This window comes from Mugil cephalus, chromosome 9, assembly GCF_022458985.1.
Source record: "Mugil cephalus isolate CIBA_MC_2020 chromosome 9, CIBA_Mcephalus_1.1, whole genome shotgun sequence".
Lineage (NCBI taxonomy): Eukaryota > Metazoa > Chordata > Actinopteri > Mugiliformes > Mugilidae > Mugil > Mugil cephalus.
This window is the reverse complement of record NC_061778.1, coordinates 8,384,269-8,404,343: the sequence shown is the minus strand read 5'-3', so window position 1 is coordinate 8,404,343 and position 20,075 is coordinate 8,384,269. Positions and strand designations below refer to the sequence as shown.

Below are 20,075 nucleotides of genomic sequence, written 5' to 3'. Positions count from 1 at the left end.
GCACTGCTGCCCTGTTCTGGTCTGGTTTCATTTGACACATGAAACCAAACTGTGTCAAGTAGCGACAACCAACCAGACACAACCACTACCTGACAAGTTCACCACAACCTGAACGTGTCACCGAGTGGTGGGCGGATCGATCCAAAGTGTCGGTAGTATCGATACTTTATTAAGTGACAGAGTCGATACTTTAATTTCAGTTTTCCTTAGGCTCAGTACAAAACTCCCGTTATCGGTTGTATAAACACCGCTCACCTCCCTCCGGTTGGTGTTATTTCACAGCTGTAGATCCAAAGATTTATTATTATTATTTATTATTATATCATTTTTTTTTTATTGTTGTTCTTTTGATCTTGTTAGATTTTTGATACTATTATATTTATGTAAAAAATATAGTTGTAAGTGCTGCAAATCGGGTCATGGCATAGCATAGCATAGCATAGCATAGCATAGCATAGAATAAGAAAACCTCTGTGGGGAAATCGCAGTTTGCAACAGCATACACAGTGCAGAAAAGTGACAAGAATAAAGGGTGAACTGTGTAAAAGATAAGTAATAAGATTAAAAAAAAGTAGAACACAATAAACAATATACAGTTATTGGCATATACACAAAAAGTAGTGAATTGCAACAGAAAGAAACTGGATTGTGACACAAGGTACTGCATGACAAACCGAAAGTGTTGAATTGCACAACTGATAGCTTCTACAGAATATTGTACAGTACATAAGTAATGAATTGCAACAAAAAGTGATAGGATTGTAACAGAAAGTATTGTACGACAAACCTAAAGTATTGAATGGCAACAAAAAGTATAGAATTGCAAACGGATATATAACAGGCACAAGAGATACAAAAATCGTACCTGATTATCCTGATGAAGACCATGTGAATCAAAACGCGTGGGTTATACGTGTTTATTAAAGGGTTTTAATATATTCAGAGTGTCTCGACTGCCTCAATTAGGCTGGTTTTGGATTTTCACACTTACAACCGCCTATATTTATATGGTTGTATTGTTAATCTTGCCACCTTGTTGACCGTGTCATGACTAAGAAGTATTTGTTTACAAATTATGTCTTGTGTTTTGTGATTTCAATCATAAAACTTTTTTCTCTTTTAATTTTCATTCAAATTTGGATATTTATGATGCGTTCACTTGACAAACACGTTGCTCTGCATGAAAGTAGAAGTGAAGAGTATCGGTATCGGTATCGGCGGCACTGGCCCTTTATTTGCTTGGTATCGGATCGATACCATGTTTTGCAGTATCGTCCACCAGTATGTCGGGAAAAGGGAGTCTGATTTTTTTTTTTTTTTTTTTTTTTTCAGTCCGATAATTAACCGGAGCTTACGACCAAATACGTTTTGAGAGCGTTAACTTGAGCTGTGCCAACTTGAGCCGTGCTAAGTGAGCTGTAGCGTTAGCATGCTAAGATGCTACTAGCACAGATTTGCTTCAGATTTCAGATACCCTTTAACTGTTTCGTGTGTGGCTACTTTGGGCTAAGGCTGCTACACGTTGGCAATGAGTAGCTGTTTCTTTTCCACTGGTGGCGAGTTAACGGTGAGTGGGTTTAGGTTACGGGTTAGGCTAGCTTCGGCATAAAGTTTAGCTACACGCTATTCGGGTTTGTTTTTTTACTACATTGCAGGAAATTGACAGTGTTAGCACCGTGAGGCTAGCTGTTAGCACACAACTAACGGTTATTAATTTGCATAGCAGATGTTGCCTCAGCCAATTGCAGCCTAAGGCAATTTATGGGGTATTCTTTGCAAGCAACCAGTCGTTGTCACCTGCCCAGAAGCACCTGGCTGTTTGTTACAGTTGTCTCTTCCTCTTTGACAGCAGCTGATAGCAGACAGAGGAGCCTGACCCATGTCCAGGATTTGGGTGTGAACTACTTGGGACACAATGTCTCTCCTGCTGATGTCCTTCCTTCTTGTATTTCTGCTTGTGCTTATTTTGCTATGTGTCGTTTTCAGGTAAGAAATACGTGCAACTGCATACGTTTCCACACTAAAATGTAACACGTTGAATATAAAGAACCACCAAATGGGCTGTTTACAAGATTTCACCCAGCCTTTTTCCCTCTGTTTCCTGTATTTTGAGAGCAGGATCTTAGACTTCAGCCTCTGTCTTGTGTTTCCAGGTGGCTCGTGTGCACCCTGGCTGTGCGGCTCTTCCAGAGCGCACTGAACGCAGATCTAAAGATCAAATCAGTCGGGCTGTTTTCTGTCCAAGGTGTTAGTATCCAGTTTCACCCCCAGCATACCCTGGTAAGGCAGTCTGTGTTTACACGGTATTTGTGTTGTGACTGTGAGCTCGTGCTTTGCAGCTGCTTCTACGCTCGCCTCAAAACACATAAGGTACACTAGTAGCCCTGCACTAAATCTTTGTTAAAACAGTGTAAGAAAGGTGATATTTTTGATTATGTGTTTTGTGGTGTTCTCAAACCGTACTGAATTACCCACAAACAATGTTTCTGTTATTAGCCTAGCCCAGTGACTAATGTAGGGTTGTCACAACAATAGCAACGTGTTGGTACAACACAGTACACTTTAATGGTACTGCAAACCACAGCCTCCAAAATGAAAACATAGTTGTTGTTTTAAACAAATGCTGTCTACCGTAACCTTAATGAAGATAGGATTTAGTGCACGGCTCTCATATTACAGCGCTTTTGTTTTCGCCAGAGTACCGAATGAACTGGCAAGTGAGTGTGTGTATTCAATTCAACTGTGTTTATGTAGCGTCAATAACAATAGGAACTGTGTCCAGACGGTTTACAAAATCCGGCCTGAAACCTCCAGAGGAAGCTTCAAGGCGACGGTGGCAAGGGAGAAACTCCCTTTTAACGGGAAGAAACCTTGAGCAGCACCTAGCTCGTATGGAGGGACCATCAGCCTAAGATTGGCTGGGTAGAGACAGAAAAGAGAGATAATAGAACAGCAGGATAAACATACACCTGTCATACACACATACAAGGTGTAGCTGATGATGTTACATGACAGTTTGAGATTATAGAGAAGTAGGCAGGTTGGAAAATTGTTCATTCAGGTAGGAATGCATAACTGCAGGCTATAAAGACTGGGCAGGTTAATGAGACTATGACAAGAGATAGAGATAGTAGTATAGAGCTACACAGGTCAGAAACGCACAACCCCAGGCTAGAGACACTCGCAAGGAGGTTAAGGGAGAGGTTTGCCATTATATATAAGCATACTTACATAACCATGAATCTCTTTATGACAGGAAATTGACAGAATATGGATATCAAGTAAACTACTGAACCAAGATTTACCGTAAGTCGTCATATATTATTGTCAGTATAGTTTTAATCAAATCTGCAATGTCCAGAAATACTCACTTAGGTTTTTCGGTATGTTTATGGTTTTTGTTTTCATGTGTTTCAGGAGATACCTGGCATTATGTGTCGGAGAAACCAGAATTAGGTTCGACTTGCAAGCACCGCTGAGACCTCTGGTGAAGACGAGCGATGGAAAAAAGTCGGGGAAGATATCAGTCAGCCCCACGGCGCTGCGCATTCTGTCTCAAGTATGAGGACTCGTGTTATTACGCTTGATTACGTTCTGATTCAGAGGCATCGTCTCACTTCCTGTCCTGTTTTTTTTTTTTTTTATTTCAGCTGCTGTCATTCCACATCAGCTCGATTAATGTGATGGTGCTAAACCTGGCCCTGTCAGAGTCTCTATGGCACATGACTATAACAGGTATCACCTTGTTACTCGACCACCAGAGTAAAAGGTAACTACATCTTCCTTCCTGTTTGTTTTGTTTTTTTCCTGCAATATTGATCTGATTGCATTAGTTAAACGACATATTTCGCAGATTGGCATGGGACTTCTCAGTTGGACAGCTAAGCAGTAAAATGCTTAAAAGCAGCCAGCTGGTGAGTTCATTTACTGCCACTGATATCTATATATAAAAAAAAAAAAAGGAAAAATGTGATTGAATGCGTGTGGATAACATGCCCTCTATTACAGGACATATGTTTGGCTGAAGTGGCCCTGAGCCTGCTGCTGTCTGGAGACGTGAGCCTACCGGAGATGAAGCCAGGTGCCCTGTCCCTGAGTGTGAGGACACTTATGGCAGAGCTGCATGAGGGTCTGTTCCTCAGCCAAATCACGCTGCCCCCCGTTTCCCTCAAAGAGCAGGAACAGGATCCATCCGGTGAGCAAAGATTTCATCTATATTTCATTCAGATTCAGGCACGTTCGCTCTCTCATTGCCCCTAATTATAAGCACAAATCCTTTATTCATGTCTGTGTCATGTTATCTAAGTTAACAGTATGTTCTTAAAATGTTCACCTGGCTGTGATGTTGTTACATTTAAAGCATCAGGCTTCACTGTTTTTCCTCCACGAATGGTTTATCTAATGGCTGTTTTTTCCTACAGGCATTACATCTGATCTTTTGCTTATTCTAAAACTCTTGGACATTTTCCATCATCTGGGATATTTTTAGCTGTTCTGCTCAGCAGCTAGAAAATTCAGACGAGGTCATATCAGCCCTACTGACCTCTGTGCTTTGAAATTTCAACTCCACATGCAAATTAGAGCAGACAGTTGTTGCAAAACTGAGAAGATAAATCATAATCTAAAATAGCATAAAAGTTGAGTCTCTGCATTTGTTCATTATTCCTTCTATATGTCTACGTTTCACTTCACTAAACAACTAGATGGGAATTTAAAGATGATTTTATTCTTAGAGTGTTAAGGACCAGTAAGACAGACGAGGCTGGTTAGCTCAGACAGTTTTGCCAAGATAAATACCACAGGAGGAAAAGAGGAAATGACACATGCGCTCTGTTGAGTAGTTCCATATGAGACATGCACAGACCAGCCATAACATTATGACCAGTCAGTGGTGAAATGAATACCGCTGGCTATGGTGTGCCTGGTCTGCAACAAAGATATGAATACTGCAAATAGCTATTGCCTCACATCAGGTGGCATATTTTAGCATTTATTACACATTTGAGGAATAGTTTGGTCTCATTTCTTTTGTAACTCTATATTTATCAGAGCATTTAGGTTGAATTCCAGTTGGATTCCTTGTGCCTTGATATCTTTAATAACACTAAAGCCATTTCCTTTCAGAAAGTGAAAAGCACGAATTCATCCAGACTGAAGCGTTGGAACAATTTCATCAGCTGCTTCCCCGCAAGGTCAATGTGGAATTTGATAATACAAATGTAACCCTGTCGATGCACAGTCAGAAAAGGTGAGTTGACATTTTGCACCAAGCTGCAGTATATCCTCAAAGTAACACTTCAATCATTGAATGAGCTGTTGATTCAAGCGTTTTATGACCTGTTTTTTCGTATCTGTGCAGACACCTGAACTGGACTCTGAAGTCTTTAAAGGTCTATTATGGACGTGACAATGAGCAGCTTCCCCTGAAAAGCTTCACTCCAGAGCTGAGCTTTCCTCAAAGCAGCGTGGAGCTAATTCTGGAGGGTTAGTGGACAGATGGGCACCAGACGTAATGCAAAGGAAGTGATACTGAGGGGGGAAAAAAAACGTGAATAACAAAATCCTTTTTGTGTTTTATTGGCAGATGGACTGCTTCTTTCTCAAAGTAGGCAAAGAATCCTGTGTGTGAACACTCTCAAGACTTCCCTGCAGGTGGGAAAGATGCTTGTTGGTCACATTTTGTGGTAGAAAACCCTCAGTGCATTGCTCATAATTTTGACTTGGTTTAATTCAGGTTACATCGATTGACATCTCGGGGTCATTCGTAGTGAACACTTGCATCGTTCACTACCGTCACCAGGAGTTTTCTCATTGGCTAAATCTGTTTCCATGGGAACAGCTACTTCACAGGAAGGAAGGACATAGAAAAAGGCAAGTTGCTTAAGCGTTTGTTTTCTGTACAGTTAAATTACTGGAGTGATTGGATCTGTTTCCCTTTACCCTTTTTCTTAAAATCTCCACAGCAGTGAAAACATTTGTCTAACACCTTTTACTGTCTTCTCTTCTGCATTCATGTTTGTGTTTCACTCATTCTGTATTGTTTTTCCATGACCTTATTGTGTTGCGTAGTCCATTAGATTATTTGCCCACCCTCCTTTTCCTCAGACGCCTGCCTCACCTGGACGCTCCTGTCATGATCACATCCTCTGTTTCCAACGTCAATGTGTCTGTTCAGCTGGGCGACACCACGCCTTTCGCTCTAGGCTTCCTGTCTGCTAATGCAGGTACTGTTGACCTTTCTCACGCTGCGTGCACACACACGGCAGGAAAGGCAGGTGAATGCCACGTGATGTTATTGCTGTGTTGTTAAGTTAGGTAACTGCTGGTATAACATGCACGCACTGTGGTGATCAGCAGAATTTAATGTTTTTTATATCGTGTGCAAATGTTATTCTTGCAACATGTTCCTTTAATAAGTCTTCATTGTTTTATTCTATAGGCCCATATTGGGTCAACCTTTTTCAAACATGCCGCTCTAGATTAGATAAAGAGCCCTTTAATATGTTAAACATTAACATATTCTCCTTGTACCAGTGATGGCTCTTTATGAATTTTGCTTTCATTAGAGTGGCTTAAACACTAGGGATGAGGTTTCTTAGTTGTATTTATATCATTTAATTTAATATTCTGTTCAACTAGCACATCACAAAATGCTTTAAAAACAAAAAGGCACCATTTTTGGACAGAATTTGTATGATTTCCATTTATTTAAGCACCACTTCAGGCACCTTTTAACCACTGATTTCAAAAGTACCGGTACCCATCCCTGGTACAAAATAACAACAAAACAAAATATTTAACCCTGAAAATGATGTTAAAACATGTCTGTATCTTCTTTGTGGTTGTAGAACTGCAGCATCTTCTTGACATTAAATTTGAGAAAGACAGCCCAGAGTCCCAGAATGTGCATCAGCGTGCCTCCCTGTCCCTCGACCACTTTTGGTGGAGAGTGGGTCAGGGGTCTCATATCCAACAGGCTCCCCATCCTCCTGGTAAACATGTATGGGGAGAGGCGCTCATCTTAGACTCCCTCAGTCTTCAGGTAGGTCCACAAATTCCAAGGTAGCCTTTGAGAGCATATTTTACTTAATGTATGTTCTGACCTTTTTCACGTTATGAATACAACTTCATTCTTACGTCTTTGAACATTTATATAAGCTTTTACTTGACAATTGAAGGCTTTGGAAATCCTCAAGTTGCTCTAACCATAAGATGGATCAATAATGTGAACTCAGAACATGCTGTTTCATGCTCTCCCTGCTTGGTTAGATAATCAATCAGTTTTTTTTAATGTATTTTTAATCTCTTCTCCTTCCAGGGGAGTTTCAACCGACCTCACATGGAGTCAAGTAGCCAGGCTCCGAGTCTGAACGTGGAGTCCAATCTGAAAGGCCTTCAAGTGGAGCTGTCGGAGACCTGCGCGCTGTGCCTGTCTCGCTTGCTGTCCCTCATGTGTGTCACTCGTGACGCGGGGCCACAGCTGTCGGATGCAGATGCAGCGTCTCCCTCTGGTGACAAACCTGCCCACCCCCTCACATCCTCACAGCTGCACATGCTTTTTAAGCTGGACTGTTGTCTGGAGGACGTGAACGTGTTCACGCTTTCTAATGTGGCAGGTAAGAAGAGTCTCGCACACACCATTAACTTTAGTTGAAGTAGTTGTTTTTAAATTATGGTTTGTGTTTCTCTGTAGGAGCGGTGTCTTTGCGGATGGACACCGTCGGAGTCCTGAGTTCTGCTGAGAGCTCCAGGTTGTCTCTGCAGGGGGTGAGCTTGTCTGTGGTGAAGACGCTCACAGAGAGCATGGAGCCGTGTTGCCCTGCCTCCCAAACACTCAACCCTGTGGTCAAACTTACTGCAATAAACATGTGGTACCACGTAACCACTCACACCTTACAGGTAATCACATCTGGATGAATTTCATTTTAAATCTCTAGTTCATATTGTAGCTGTAACGGTATATTTCAGGGTATATATTGATTTCTTTGATCAGATTCAATGTGAAGAGGATCTCATAGTCGACTGGACGCCACCAGACCACATGGTCATATATCAGCACATAACCGAGGCTCAAGCTTGTTGGTCCATGCTTCATACAAACAAAGAAGAGGACCCTCCAGTCAAACCTGTGGACAGTGAAGCTGCGCCAGGTCACGCTAGACGACTGTGTGTGCGCGTTGATCTTGGCTGTACTCGTCTAACAGCGCACGTTAGTGAGCAGAACTATATTCTGCTGCACGCCGATTCCCTCACCGTCTCAAAGCACGCTGGCTCCATGCACATGCGCTCTCCTCTGCTGATCTTCAACTTTGACGGCAACAACATCGTCTCCTTCAATGGCCTGGATGTGGAGACGCACTCCGAGCTGACTGAGATGCAGCTGCACAGGGACACTTTCCACTTTCTCAACTCTCCTCACAATCGTGTCTGGGTCCTCACTTGCCCTTCCATGGCAGTCGAGTTCCCCTATCAGTATAATTTCTCGAACACATTTGACATGGCTATTAGCGTGCAGAAGTGGTTGAAGACTCTCCATCGCTCCTCAAACCAATCCTCCACCACTCAGCCTCTGCCTCACGACCTCGTGTTCAAAATCAGCCAGTTCTCGTTTGTCTTCCTGGATGACGTCTTTGAAATCAAACTCCGGGACAATTACGAGCTGATGAAGGACGAGAGCAAAGAAAGCGCGAAGCGTCTGCAGCTTCTGGATAAGAAGGTGGCAGATTTGCGTAAACAGCACGGGGAACTTCTGCCGGCAAGAAAGATAGAAGAGCTCTATAGTTCCCTGGAGAAAAAGCACATTGAGATCTACATCCAGCGCTCACGCCGCCTCTATGCAAACACACCCATGAGGAAGTCTCTGCTCACCTGGACTGTGTCTGACTTGGAACTAGTAGCTCTGGCTGATGAGTCTCTTCATGGGCCAGAGAGGGTGAGAGAGCAGCTGAGGGACATTGACGGGATCAGCCCCTTCCCCAGAGATGGACTCCCCCTTGTGGTTCAGTGGTGCCGTGCAGTCAAGTTCAGACTTAATGCATTTTTGGGTAAGTAATACTAAACTTAAACTAAATATTTTATAAAAGCTGTGATAGTTTAGGATTAACGCTGCTTGTACAAAGCGATTCGTCATCTTTATCACCGTTGCTTTGTGCCAGTGAGAATTCGGGACTATCCTCGCTACTTGTTTGAGATCCGAGACTGGGAGCTGTCAGGACGTCTGATAGGGACAGAGCAGGACGGACAGACAAGAGCTCATCGCAAAGAGATTGTCCCTCTTGGGCCACCGTGGGGAGATGTAACAGTCCACAGAAATATGCCGCCGCTCAAGTTCTACTATGATTTCAAATGTAAGTCATGGGTATAACCTTGGACATTCTCCCACAGTCTTTTCTGAATACGTTGAAGGAAATATTTTTAAAATCAGTCCCTCTGAATCCTACATTGGTTTTGTCACAGAAGTTAAATAGCAGGAGAGGAGACCTTAAGGGTAAAGGAACTGAGATACTGCATCGTCATTTCACAAAGCAATACATCCTCTTTAATAATCATGACATGGTCATAAATGTCAGTCAACATTTGATAATGAAGCTCTTCTTTTCTCTTTTTGCAGCCAACATCTCTCTGTACACTATTGTGTGGGGGCCGTGCTGGGACCCTGCCTGGACGTTGATCGGTCAGTCAGTTGACCTGTTGACCAAACCCACAGTCGATCCCTCACCTCCTCTGGCCTGGTGGGACAAAAGCCGTCTCCTTCTGCACGGCCGCTGGGTCATGGACATTGACCAGGCCAATCTTCATCAGCTAGCCACGGAGGTAAAGAACCAGTGATTTTGGAAATGTACAATAGCTGTTGTTAATCTATGCAAGACAAGGATCAACAACATCCTGTATGGGCTTTTTCTTTCAGTATCTGTTTACTTGTTTTAAGCAAAATCTCTGTAGTAACTTAAGTTTGTGCTTTCGCAGGACCCTTATAATACTACAGAGAACTTGCACTGGGAATGGAACAAGCTGAACTTTGACTGGAACCCTGGTCAGTTTGTTTTTAAAGGAGATTTGGATGTGAATGTCAGGACAGCGTCAAAGTAAGTGAAGACACTAGAGGGACAATTATTAGATATTTGTAGAGAACCCTATCGTAATACAATTGCTTTCTTCCATACCAGGTACGATGATATCTGTTTTCTGCAACTGCCCAACCTGTGCATGACCCTTGACCTCCAGTGGCTTTGCCATGGTAACCCCCATGACCACCACGCTGTAATGGTCTGCTGTGCAGAGAACATTGCAGATGTGACCTCAGGACAGCCTCATGACTCCTACAGAGCCTTTCGCTCTGAAAACCTCAACCTCTCCATCACCATGGACCTTAACCAGCATTGTGGCACCGGTATGTGCACCCAGATTACATTTTCTTTCAGTCTAATCTAAACCGACTACACTTGAAAGCTGCACTTATGAATATATTTTGCTGTTGACACAAAGTTAATGTGTTTTTTGCTTTATAGAGCATCCCCAGCCTAGAATACTTCTGTACAGCAGCACACTGCGCTGGATGCAGAACTTCTGGGCCACATGGACGAGTGTTTCTCGACCGATCTGCAGAGGCAAGCTCTTCCACAGCCTCCGGCCAATCCGGAAAAAGCTTGGTCAGCACTACAAACAGATGTCCTACACAGCTGCCTTCCCACAACTACAAGTAAGTAGTTTTTTGTTTTTTGTTTTTTTTTTTTAACATCTGTTGAAATAGTCCACAGAAAATCTTCTCTATAGGTTTTCTAAGAAATCTGTGTGTGTGTGTTTCTCTTTACCTGACATATGTGTATGTTTGTATGTATTCTTTAGGTGCATTACTGGGCTTCCTTCGCCCAGCAGAGAGGTATCCAAGTAGAGTGCAATAAAGGCCACGTCTTCACTCGAGGAGCGCAGAGACTTATTCCACAGGGTAAAACATGACAGAATTTTAGTGAAAGCAGCTATTAATACTTACAAATGGATTAGTTTAAGATATTGAGCATATTTTTTTTATGTTGATGCATGTTTTTTTGTTTGCTTTTCAGCTGGGACTGTGATGAGGCGGCTGATCTCTGAATGGAACGTGACTCAGATGGTTAGCGAGCTCTCTCAGGTGACAGTTCACCTGATGGCCTCCACCTGGGATGAGACAGCTGACCACCAGATGAACGCACAAGTGAAGAAGACTCACCTGCTCAGTCTGTCCTCGCTTAGCTATCAGCGACAGAGCAACCGCGTGGAGGAGGTAAAAGACCTGAGCTCGGATGATGGTGTTTAAACCTACTTTTCACTGCCTCATTTCCTTTTCCATTACCTGTTGGTGCAGTAATCTGTGTATGAAAGATAAGAATTCCCTCGGGAACATTGTGAAAGTGACTTCTAAGGTAACTGGCATCCAAATGGATAGCTTAGATCACATCTTTAACAGACGGGTTCTATTACAGGCCGTCTCAAACGATACTTAATTCTGAGTACGGACTCCTTCCATCTGGCCTTCGCATGCATGTCCCACAAGCCACTAAAAACAAATATTCCTTTGTTCCTGCCTCTATTCGTGCATTTGCAACTTGCTGCATTTTCGCTGTTGTTGTTTTACATTTATGCTGTGACTGATACTTCCTGAGTGAGTGAGAGACATCCATTACTACCTCGATAGTATTTATTTTACCTTATCTTAGGTAACTCAGCATATTTTACTTTTATTTACTCAGAGCCAGTTGGCAGTCTTGCAGACTTATGTGTGCTAGCATATTATTCAGTAACTGCTGTCTGTGCATATTGCTTGTGTATCTGTGTCACTGCAACCCAAATTGTTCTCTGGGACGTCAATAAACTTGAACTTTACTGAACTCCATGTGGATAAATACCATCTTTTTTTTGTGTTCTAACAGGAGGTGAACTCGAAGGATGAAACCAATGCTTCTTACACTCACAAACTGCGACTGGTTGACCTGCGGGCTTCCTGGACCACCACAAACAGGAACATAGCCTTCGGGCTGTATGACGGTTACAAAAAGGCATCTGTGCTGAAGAGGAATCTGTCCACTGAAGCTTTGAAGGGTCTGAGAATCGACACACAGCTGCAGACCAAGAAGCTCAAGCGCTCCCCTTCCAACTACTCTCCCACCACGGCTCCCACCACACCGGTCGTGCCCACTGTTAGTCGGGCAGAGAAAAGTCAAAATGAAGGTGAGACAATTGCTTCACTTTGATAAAAACACAAAAGCCAAGCTTTTAAAATCAACTAACCGCTTACTTTTGCTTCTCTTCATTCTCCAGGGACATCGATGCTGCAGAAGCTGATTGAGGAAACGGACAAGTTTGTGGTGTTTTCAGAGGAGGACTCGGGTGTCAGCGACCAGCTGTGCGGCATCGCAGCCTGTCAGACCGATGATGTATACAACCGCAACTGGTTCATTGAGTTGGTCAACTGTCAGGTAAGTACATTATTAATAACAGTTCTATTTCTATGATTAGTTTGTTTTCAAAACTACACCATCATTTCACGTTAAAACTGAAGGATAGTATGTTCTGCTACAGGATGAGACAATGTCATACTATGTAGATGGGATGTTTTCTCTCTAACCTGAGTCAATGAATGTCCACGTCTTTAAGTTCTCCTGCGTTTTGCTTCACACAGATGATGCTGCGCGGTACAGAGACAGCCGGGTGCGTGCTGGTGTCTGCAGCTAAGGCTCAGCTGCTGCAGTGTGAGCACCACCCTGCCTGGTACAGCGACACCCTGAAGCAGAAGACCACCTGGACCTGTCTGCTGGATGGCATGCAGTACTTTGCCACAATGGAGCCCAACCCGTCCGAACAAGAGGACAGACAGCTGTGGCTGGAGGTGAACTGCCCTTTCGTTTGGTTGTCACTTAGTATCAGGAAGGGTGTCGTGGCTGAGGCTTAGCAAAAATATATGCGAAATAACGGAGTGACAGAACTATGGTTTGATACTTTTCTTTCCTTTATTTTCTTATGCATGTCATTTCTTGCACCCTTTCATTAGAAATCTTGCTAGACTGGTTTCTCCACGAGACTGTGCAACAAGATCAGTCCTCGTCTGAGTGAGATCCAAAACAAGCTACAACCCTGAGAGCATCTATACAGAGTATATATAAGTGTTTCCCCCATGTGTTTGAGTGCTGTAATATTACTGGTATTGTCTTTCATTCAAACTTGTATTAAATATTCACTTAGATGGATGTAATGTGGTTAGAAACATACCTCACGGATGCTTTCACAATGAAACAAACCTTCAGAAACACTTAGTCGTATGAAAAAGAACCTTCTGAAATACAATATTATACCATGATTCATGATTTAAAGAAGTTAATTATTGACTATTTTTCTAATGCGTCACTGATTGAAATATATTTGCACTTTGGACATTTAATCTTGTGACTGTGTGAATGAATAATGTATTCACCTGTGAATGGGTTATATAAAACCAATGCATTATTAATTATTATTGTTATTATTATTATGGAAGTTCACAACATTTCAAGTGAATAGGCAGAATGAATAGCCTTTGCTTAACTCACCATAATGCTTCCCGTTTTTTTATTTATTTATTTATTTTTTTGCTTTAGGTGAAAAACATAGAGGAGCACAGGCAGCGTAACCTGGACTCGGTGCTGGAGCTGATGGAGAGTGGCCAGGCTGTGGGAGGAATGGTTAGCACCACTACAGGTGTGGCACTATTCACACATTAACATATATTAGTCTAGTCCCAGAGTGGGATAAATAAATACATGCACACGGCAGGATATTAACGGCACTGTCTCTACAGCTGTAAAAATATCTCTTTGTTGACCGCAGACTGGAACCAGCCTGCGCAGGTGAACGAGACGCAGCAGGTTCAGCGAATCATCTCACGCTGTAGCTGCCGGATGCACTACATCAGCTACAGCCACGACATCAACCCAGAGGTGGCCACGCACATCAAACCACCGGAGCTGAGGAACAACCACGAGAAGGAGGACCTGCTGAAAAAACAGGCCGGTATGTCTGATCACCCTTAAAACTATTTATCTGAAAGTTGACCAGCTGTAACTGAGACTTAAAGAGTTACTTTTTTTTCCAGGTGCCGTTGACACCTTCACTCTCATTCACCATGACCTGGAGATATCCACTAACCCTGTTCAGTATGCCATGATCCTGGACATCGTCAACAACCTGCTACTACACGTGGAGCCAAGACGCAAGGTGGGCTGGACCATCACTGAGCTTATAGTTCACTGTTAAAAGATAACCACGTCCCTATCGAAGACTGATCCCCTCTCTGTTTGATTTTATCAACTGTGTTCAGGAGCACAGTGAGAAAAAGCAGCGCGTGCGTTTCCAGCTGGAGATTTCTAGCAACCCAGAGGAGCAGCGCAGCAGCATCTTGCACCTCCAGGAGGCCGTTAGGCAGCACCTTGCTCAGATTAGACGTCTGGAGAAACAGATTTACTCCAACATCAGGGTGAGACACACAATACTGTACTAGTTGATGGGTTACGCCTGAAATTACCACTGGAATTTAAAACCAAAAATGAGTCAGGAAGAAATAAGCAATGATCTTTTTTTTTTTAAAGAATAAATGAATAAATAATCTTTGTCTAAGATTTGGCTGTGATGTGACGCTGATGGGATTGAATAGACACACGATTTAAAATATCAAACGGAAATAGCAAAAAAAACGTCTGTCATCATCTACATGGCTACGTTTACATGGACAATATTTCATCCACCTGGCTGCAATCGTTCTGATTGGAGTTTCCAACTTTTTACATTGGCTACTTTTAATTATTATTTATTGCAATAATAAAATAATGTTTTCTATCAGAATAGAACTTTTCTGACATGTGCAAAATGTTTTATATCCAGTATAGAGCTTCAAATTTCAAACAACTTGAAACAACTCATTTGGATACCTCCATGTTTCTGTCTCTTCCTGGATGTCATCACATAATCTGATGTTTTTGCACAGTCTTGTGGGGCACAGAAAGAATTAAATTGGATCATTCTGTTCCTATTGAGGTGACATAATTTTTATTCAGATGATTTTCTGAAAACGCAGCAAGTGAACTTGAATTACAAACCCTTTAATTGACTTAAATGGTAACGCCAGTGATTTTTAAGCATTAAGGTTTATCAGTGTTAAACATTTAAACATTTGCTTTCTTCACCATATACCAGGCTCAAACCGAGGAACAGAGCGGCGACGAACTGATGGACATCAACACACGTCTGCAGAACCAGCTGAACCAGGAGAAGAACGACATGCAGATGAAGAGCGAAGAGCTCAACATCCTCATCAGGTCTGACGTCAGCGCTGATTTCACATCCGGTGCTGAGAAGGTGTGGCACACAGGAAAAACAAAATAAACGAAGATATTCTCTGTCTATTAGGTGTTTTAAGGATTTCCAGCTGCAGCGGGCGAACAAGCTGGAGTTGCGTAAGCCGCCAGAGGACGTGAGTGTGGTGAGGAGAACAGAGATCTACTTTGCCCAGGCTCGCTGGTGTTTGACTGAAGAGGACGGGCAGCTTGGGATCGCAGAGCTGGAGCTGCAGAGGTTTATGTACAGCAAGGTGCCTCTTTCTGTTGTACACAAATTCACTGACATCTGGATTTTAATTACAGACGTTATGATAAACATTGTCTACTCTGGAATCTCTTTTCCCTACAGCTCAACAAGTCCGATGACACAGCAGAACATCTACTGGAGCTCGGCTGGTTCACAATGAACAACCTACTGCCGAACGCAGCGTACAAGGTAAATAAATTAGATTGAGCTACTCATATTTTCATCAGTTGATATTTATTTGTACACCGGCCGTGAGAATGGCCAGAAGGTTTTCTAACTAACCCCTATGACAAACATGTTTCTGTAAACTGAGGGAAGTTATCTAAGCGTGTTAACTTATCTGTGCCTGGTTTCCTCTGTGCAGCGTGTGAGGGTATGTACAGCACACTGATGTCCGCACTGACTCCATCTTGTTTGTTCAGATGGGATCACTCAACACAACCCTTCAGAGTCTCATAAGATTTGTTGCATGCACACTCAAGGATTCATATGCATGTGTGACCAACGACCCCATTACGAGTTCCCTTAACCTTGTGGTGTTGTGCCTCCTGTGTTCATTATCATCAGTATGTTGTGTTGTTTAATATCAAGTGTTTTAGTTCCAGTGTAAGACTTCCTACATTTTATTTTTTCCTAGGTTGTACTTCGTCCTCAGAGCGCCTGCCAGTCAGGGCGCCAGTTTGCTTTGCGTATCTTCAGCAAAGTGCGCCCCCCTGTGGGAGGAATCTCCGTGAAGGAGCACTTTGAAGTGAGAACTATGGCACGCAGCCACCTTGAGACTTATAAATTGTGTTCTACTTAACACTTTTCTAATAACATTTGCTCCTGTCCTCAGGTGAACGTGGTGCCGCTCACCATCCAGCTCATGTACCAGTTCTTCAAACGAATGATGGGCTTTTTCTTCCCAGGGAGAAATGTTGAGGAGGAGGAGGTCGCTGATGAGGAAGACAAGTTTAGATTGGTTACGACTGGTATGTTTTTTTTATCTGCAGCCATAATATGACAGCAGTAAGATGAGTAGCACTTACTCTTCAATCTCCGTGAACACCAGCCTGTAATTTATACCAGCTTAACCGATCAATAATAGTTTCCATTCTCTCTGCCAGACGTGTGTGGTGTTGAATTGCCCATGTGTTATGTCATCCCTCTGAGCTATGAGGAGATTGCCGCTTTGGATATGACCTTGAGAAATGTGTGTGTGATGGACTCAGAGGGAGTATAAGGTTTAGGGTACGGAGTCACCCAGAGGCCACGGCGCTGAAGCTAATGTGCTCTGTGTCACAGGTATCCCTGTCAAGCCTCGGCCACTGTCAGAGGACACCATGGGCGCTATGGGCCCCAGCAAAGGTGTCGCCCAGGGACTGAACCGCACGGCCGGGGTCAGGAGGTCATTCAGGAAAGCTCCAGAGGTAGAGACGCATTTTGTGTTTGCTCAGACATTCAGAGAGTCAGTGCAAGACCAACTAACACGACTTTAACAATGTCTCTTTTACAGCATCCTGTAGATGACATTGATAAGATGAAGGAGCGAGCTGCAATGAACAACTCCTTCATCTACATCAAGATTCCCCAAGTGCCCCTGTGTGTCAGCTACAAGGTGGGTTCCTTTAGTCAGGCCTTCTTTGACTGGTTTATATGATTCTGTCCCTTTGTGATTAAATACAACTTAACTCTTATTCTATCTGTATAGTACAAACCTGTAAAAACCAGTTTTTGGCTTTCCAGATATTTATTCAGTTCAATTTCAACTCAATTTTATTTATGTAGCGTCAATAACAATACAAATTGTCTCAAGACACTTAACAAAAAACGTCCTGAAACCTCCAGAGAAACTCAACGGTGGCAAGGAAAACTCTCTTTATGTAATAAAGAGCATAAATGTAATGTAATAACATAGATATTATAATGAGAGTGTATTGGCCTTGTAATAATACCACTATGTATAGGTAGTTGTAATAATCTCCAATGTTAATAATTAGATGGTAAACCAGGGGTGGGAAAAAAAAATATCGATATATCACAATACTTTTTCTTCCGATACAATATTGTCGATTTTAATGTCAATTTAATGTCGATTTTAAACGAAAAAGAAAAAGTCGCACCTCCACCACCACTTTTCTGTACAAATGCAATAAATTGGAAATGAATTATTTGGATTAATACTGGTCATTGACTCAGTTTGTCCAGTGAATTGTCACTGTCATCTTAATTTACATATATACACGTGTATTTTAAGCTGCACTTAAAATTTCTCCGTGAACTATGTAGAATATTACGATAATGTATCCTATCGTGACTCAAGTATCGTTACGTCCTTGCCAATACCCACCCCTGTGGTGAAACTAGCGAAGCAGTAAGCAACTCAATAACAGCCTCTGGTGGAGACCAAAACCGAGGTAAAAGAGAGTGAAAGTTGGACTTCATTCACCGTGTATCCAGAAACTTTGAACATTAATGTTGATGTGTAAAAGGAAGTAGACGCTGGGAGGAGTTTGGCAGAAATCTTGAAGTTAAACTACCGGTAATCTCACCATTGAGGGAACAACCAATGGTTCCCCAAACATTTACCGTCCATGACTTTGGTTCCTACTGCTAAAATCATCATGTTTATATTGGGCTTGGAGCATTAGGTGAAGAACAGTAGCTCTGTCACTTTTCATTCTGAAACATTTAGAGTAAGAAACATTCGAGAGGGCGACAAGCAAGTTGCTTTATGTATTTATATGAGCAGTTGTTATTATATTATTGTCAGTGTTACATTTACAAGTAGGTTCTGTTGCCCAAAATATATTGGGTTTAATTGTGAAAGATTTGTGGATATAATTTAGTTGTTTATAGTGTTCCCATCTTTAATTTTCTAATATTTTATTGTCTCAGGGAGAGAAGAGCAGTGTGGACTGGAAGGACCTGAACTTGGTGCTGCCTTGCTTGGAGTACCATAACAACACGTGGACGTGGCTCGACTTTGCCATGGCCGTGAAAAGGGACAGCAGGAAAGCACTTGTAGCACAGGTACAGAAAAAGGCAACATCATCAGCGTTCTTATCCCAGTGAATTACCAAGAGGAGAAAGTGGATATACACTACCGGTCAAACTTTTTAGAACACAACAATATTTCTTTCCTTTTTTTAATTGAAATGTATGCAGTGAAGTTATGGGTCATTATCATTGCTGTAGGATGAAGCCCTGACCAACTATACCAGAGGATACCCCGTGCTGTTCTAAAACATTTGACCGATAGTGTAGTTGCACTGGCGTTAAATAATCATGAAGCGTTCATAAACTTGCCCTTCTGTTCCTTGCTGCTCAGATGATAAAAGAGAAGCTGCGTCTAAAGCCGGCTTCGGGCTCAGACCTGCGGGGGAAGACGTCCGAAGGGAAGTCGGACATCAGCCTGCAGCAGCAGGAGGAGGACGAGAAGGCGCGGCTCCTCATCGGCCTCAGCACCGCAGACAAGAGCTCCAGCAAGAAGAGCATCTTCAGCCGGCGCAAGTGAAACGGCAAACACGTTGACACTGGACGATCCGCCAGAGCTGCTGCAGGGAAAGAGCAGAGCGTTATATTTGGGTCAAAATATTATAATGGGAAAAGGGCGGGTGGGGTGGGGGGTAACTTACTATACCACTTTAGCCTGCTGAACGTCTTTTTGAAAAGTTATGACTCCTGTTGTGTCTCAGATTTGAATCCCTGCAGGGAACTCGAACCGCTCCAAGATTACCAGGGTTCCATTTTGACCAAATACATGTCTTATCGTCTTGTTCATTTGTGTGCCATTAGAAACTCTGGAAATAATGATCACTTGTGGTGCATTGACTGTAGCGAGGGAGATTCGCAATGCGTGGCTGACACTCCTCCGTTAACGCTGTCCTCTAGCTTCCGCTAATGCACCAGTGAGAGCTTCTTTTTCCTGCTGGCCCGGGAACACGCCCTATCACACACTTAAATCAAAGCACCTTCGAGCTGTTTAAATGTTATGTGCCAGAAATAAACACGTGTTTTATCAACGAGAGCTTAAAGAAACTTATCACGGCTGCATGACTGTCCCTCTGACATGAAGGCCTTTATCCAACTGAAGATGCTATTCGATATTTTCCTGTGTGCGTCCTCAGCTGCTGTTTTTACTGTACCTCACCTCAGTGCAATATGTCAAGAGCAGAAACATGCTGAAAAAATGTGGCACTTGGTTTGATGGTATTGTGATAAAAAATATATATATATAGATATACATGTGTTGCAGCCAATTGCTGAGTGTATGTTTTGTAATTTTAACACTGAAGCACTTTTATGCAAAGTATTTTGATATTTTTGTAACCACAGTTGTTTTCCGTTCAACGACCTGTAATAACCAAGCTGCCGAAGTCACATTTCTATTTAAAAACGCCCTTATCATTTCAGCTAAACGAATCATATCAGCAGATGTTTTATATCCGCTCTGTGCTTATTGTTTATCAGCCAATAAACGTGTTAAATCTCAATGTTTTGGGGGT

At 42.6% G+C, this 20,075-nt stretch overlaps 1 protein-coding gene across 5 annotated transcripts; it reads left to right on the top strand.

Annotated features, from left to right (window-relative positions):
- Window positions 1–1,322: 1,322 nt before the first annotated feature.
- Window positions 1,323–20,063, top strand: LOC125013323 (protein KIAA0100-like). 5 transcript variants are annotated; one of them, XM_047593892.1, is made up of 41 exons: window positions 1,323–1,567; window positions 1,853–1,986; window positions 2,154–2,280; window positions 3,257–3,306; window positions 3,418–3,559; window positions 3,651–3,769; window positions 3,854–3,914; window positions 4,009–4,195; window positions 5,125–5,248; window positions 5,360–5,484; window positions 5,585–5,652; window positions 5,735–5,871; window positions 6,070–6,224; window positions 6,849–7,042; window positions 7,319–7,616; window positions 7,694–7,899; window positions 7,994–9,044; window positions 9,156–9,347; window positions 9,611–9,813; window positions 9,967–10,085; window positions 10,167–10,390; window positions 10,509–10,699; window positions 10,846–10,945; window positions 11,061–11,260; window positions 11,907–12,204; window positions 12,295–12,452; window positions 12,656–12,862; window positions 13,608–13,707; window positions 13,837–14,019; window positions 14,102–14,223; window positions 14,327–14,482; window positions 15,199–15,320; window positions 15,412–15,592; window positions 15,691–15,777; window positions 15,953–15,961; window positions 16,226–16,336; window positions 16,424–16,559; window positions 16,873–16,997; window positions 17,084–17,185; window positions 18,466–18,600; window positions 18,899–20,063. In XM_047593892.1, exons 2-41 carry the CDS (start codon window positions 1,916–1,918, stop codon window positions 19,082–19,084), a joined length of 6,762 nt encoding a protein of 2,253 aa, XP_047449848.1. In that variant the 5' UTR covers window positions 1,323–1,567; window positions 1,853–1,915; the 3' UTR covers window positions 19,085–20,063. The 5 variants fall into 5 exon arrangements, with proteins under 5 accessions (XP_047449848.1, XP_047449850.1, XP_047449847.1 ...); XM_047593894.1 differs by having other exon boundaries at window positions 1,850–1,986; window positions 6,106–6,224; XM_047593891.1 differs by having other exon boundaries at window positions 1,850–1,986.
- Window positions 20,064–20,075: the final 12 nt, after the last annotated feature.

What these genes read in the sequence shown, in the direction of transcription:
- LOC125013323 (XM_047593892.1), top strand. Translation starts at nt 1,916, where the DNA reads ATGTCTCTCCTGCTGATGTCCTTCCTTCTTGTATTTCTGCTTGTGCTT. An exon ending in CTTCCTGTCTGCTAATGCAG is followed by an intron (nt 6,225 to 6,848) that starts GTACTGTTGACC and finishes TTGTGGTTGTAG; the next exon opens with AACTGCAGCATCTTCTTGAC. An exon ending in GGAAAGCACTTGTAGCACAG is followed by an intron (nt 18,601 to 18,898) that starts GTACAGAAAAAG and finishes CTTGCTGCTCAG; the next exon opens with ATGATAAAAGAGAAGCTGCG.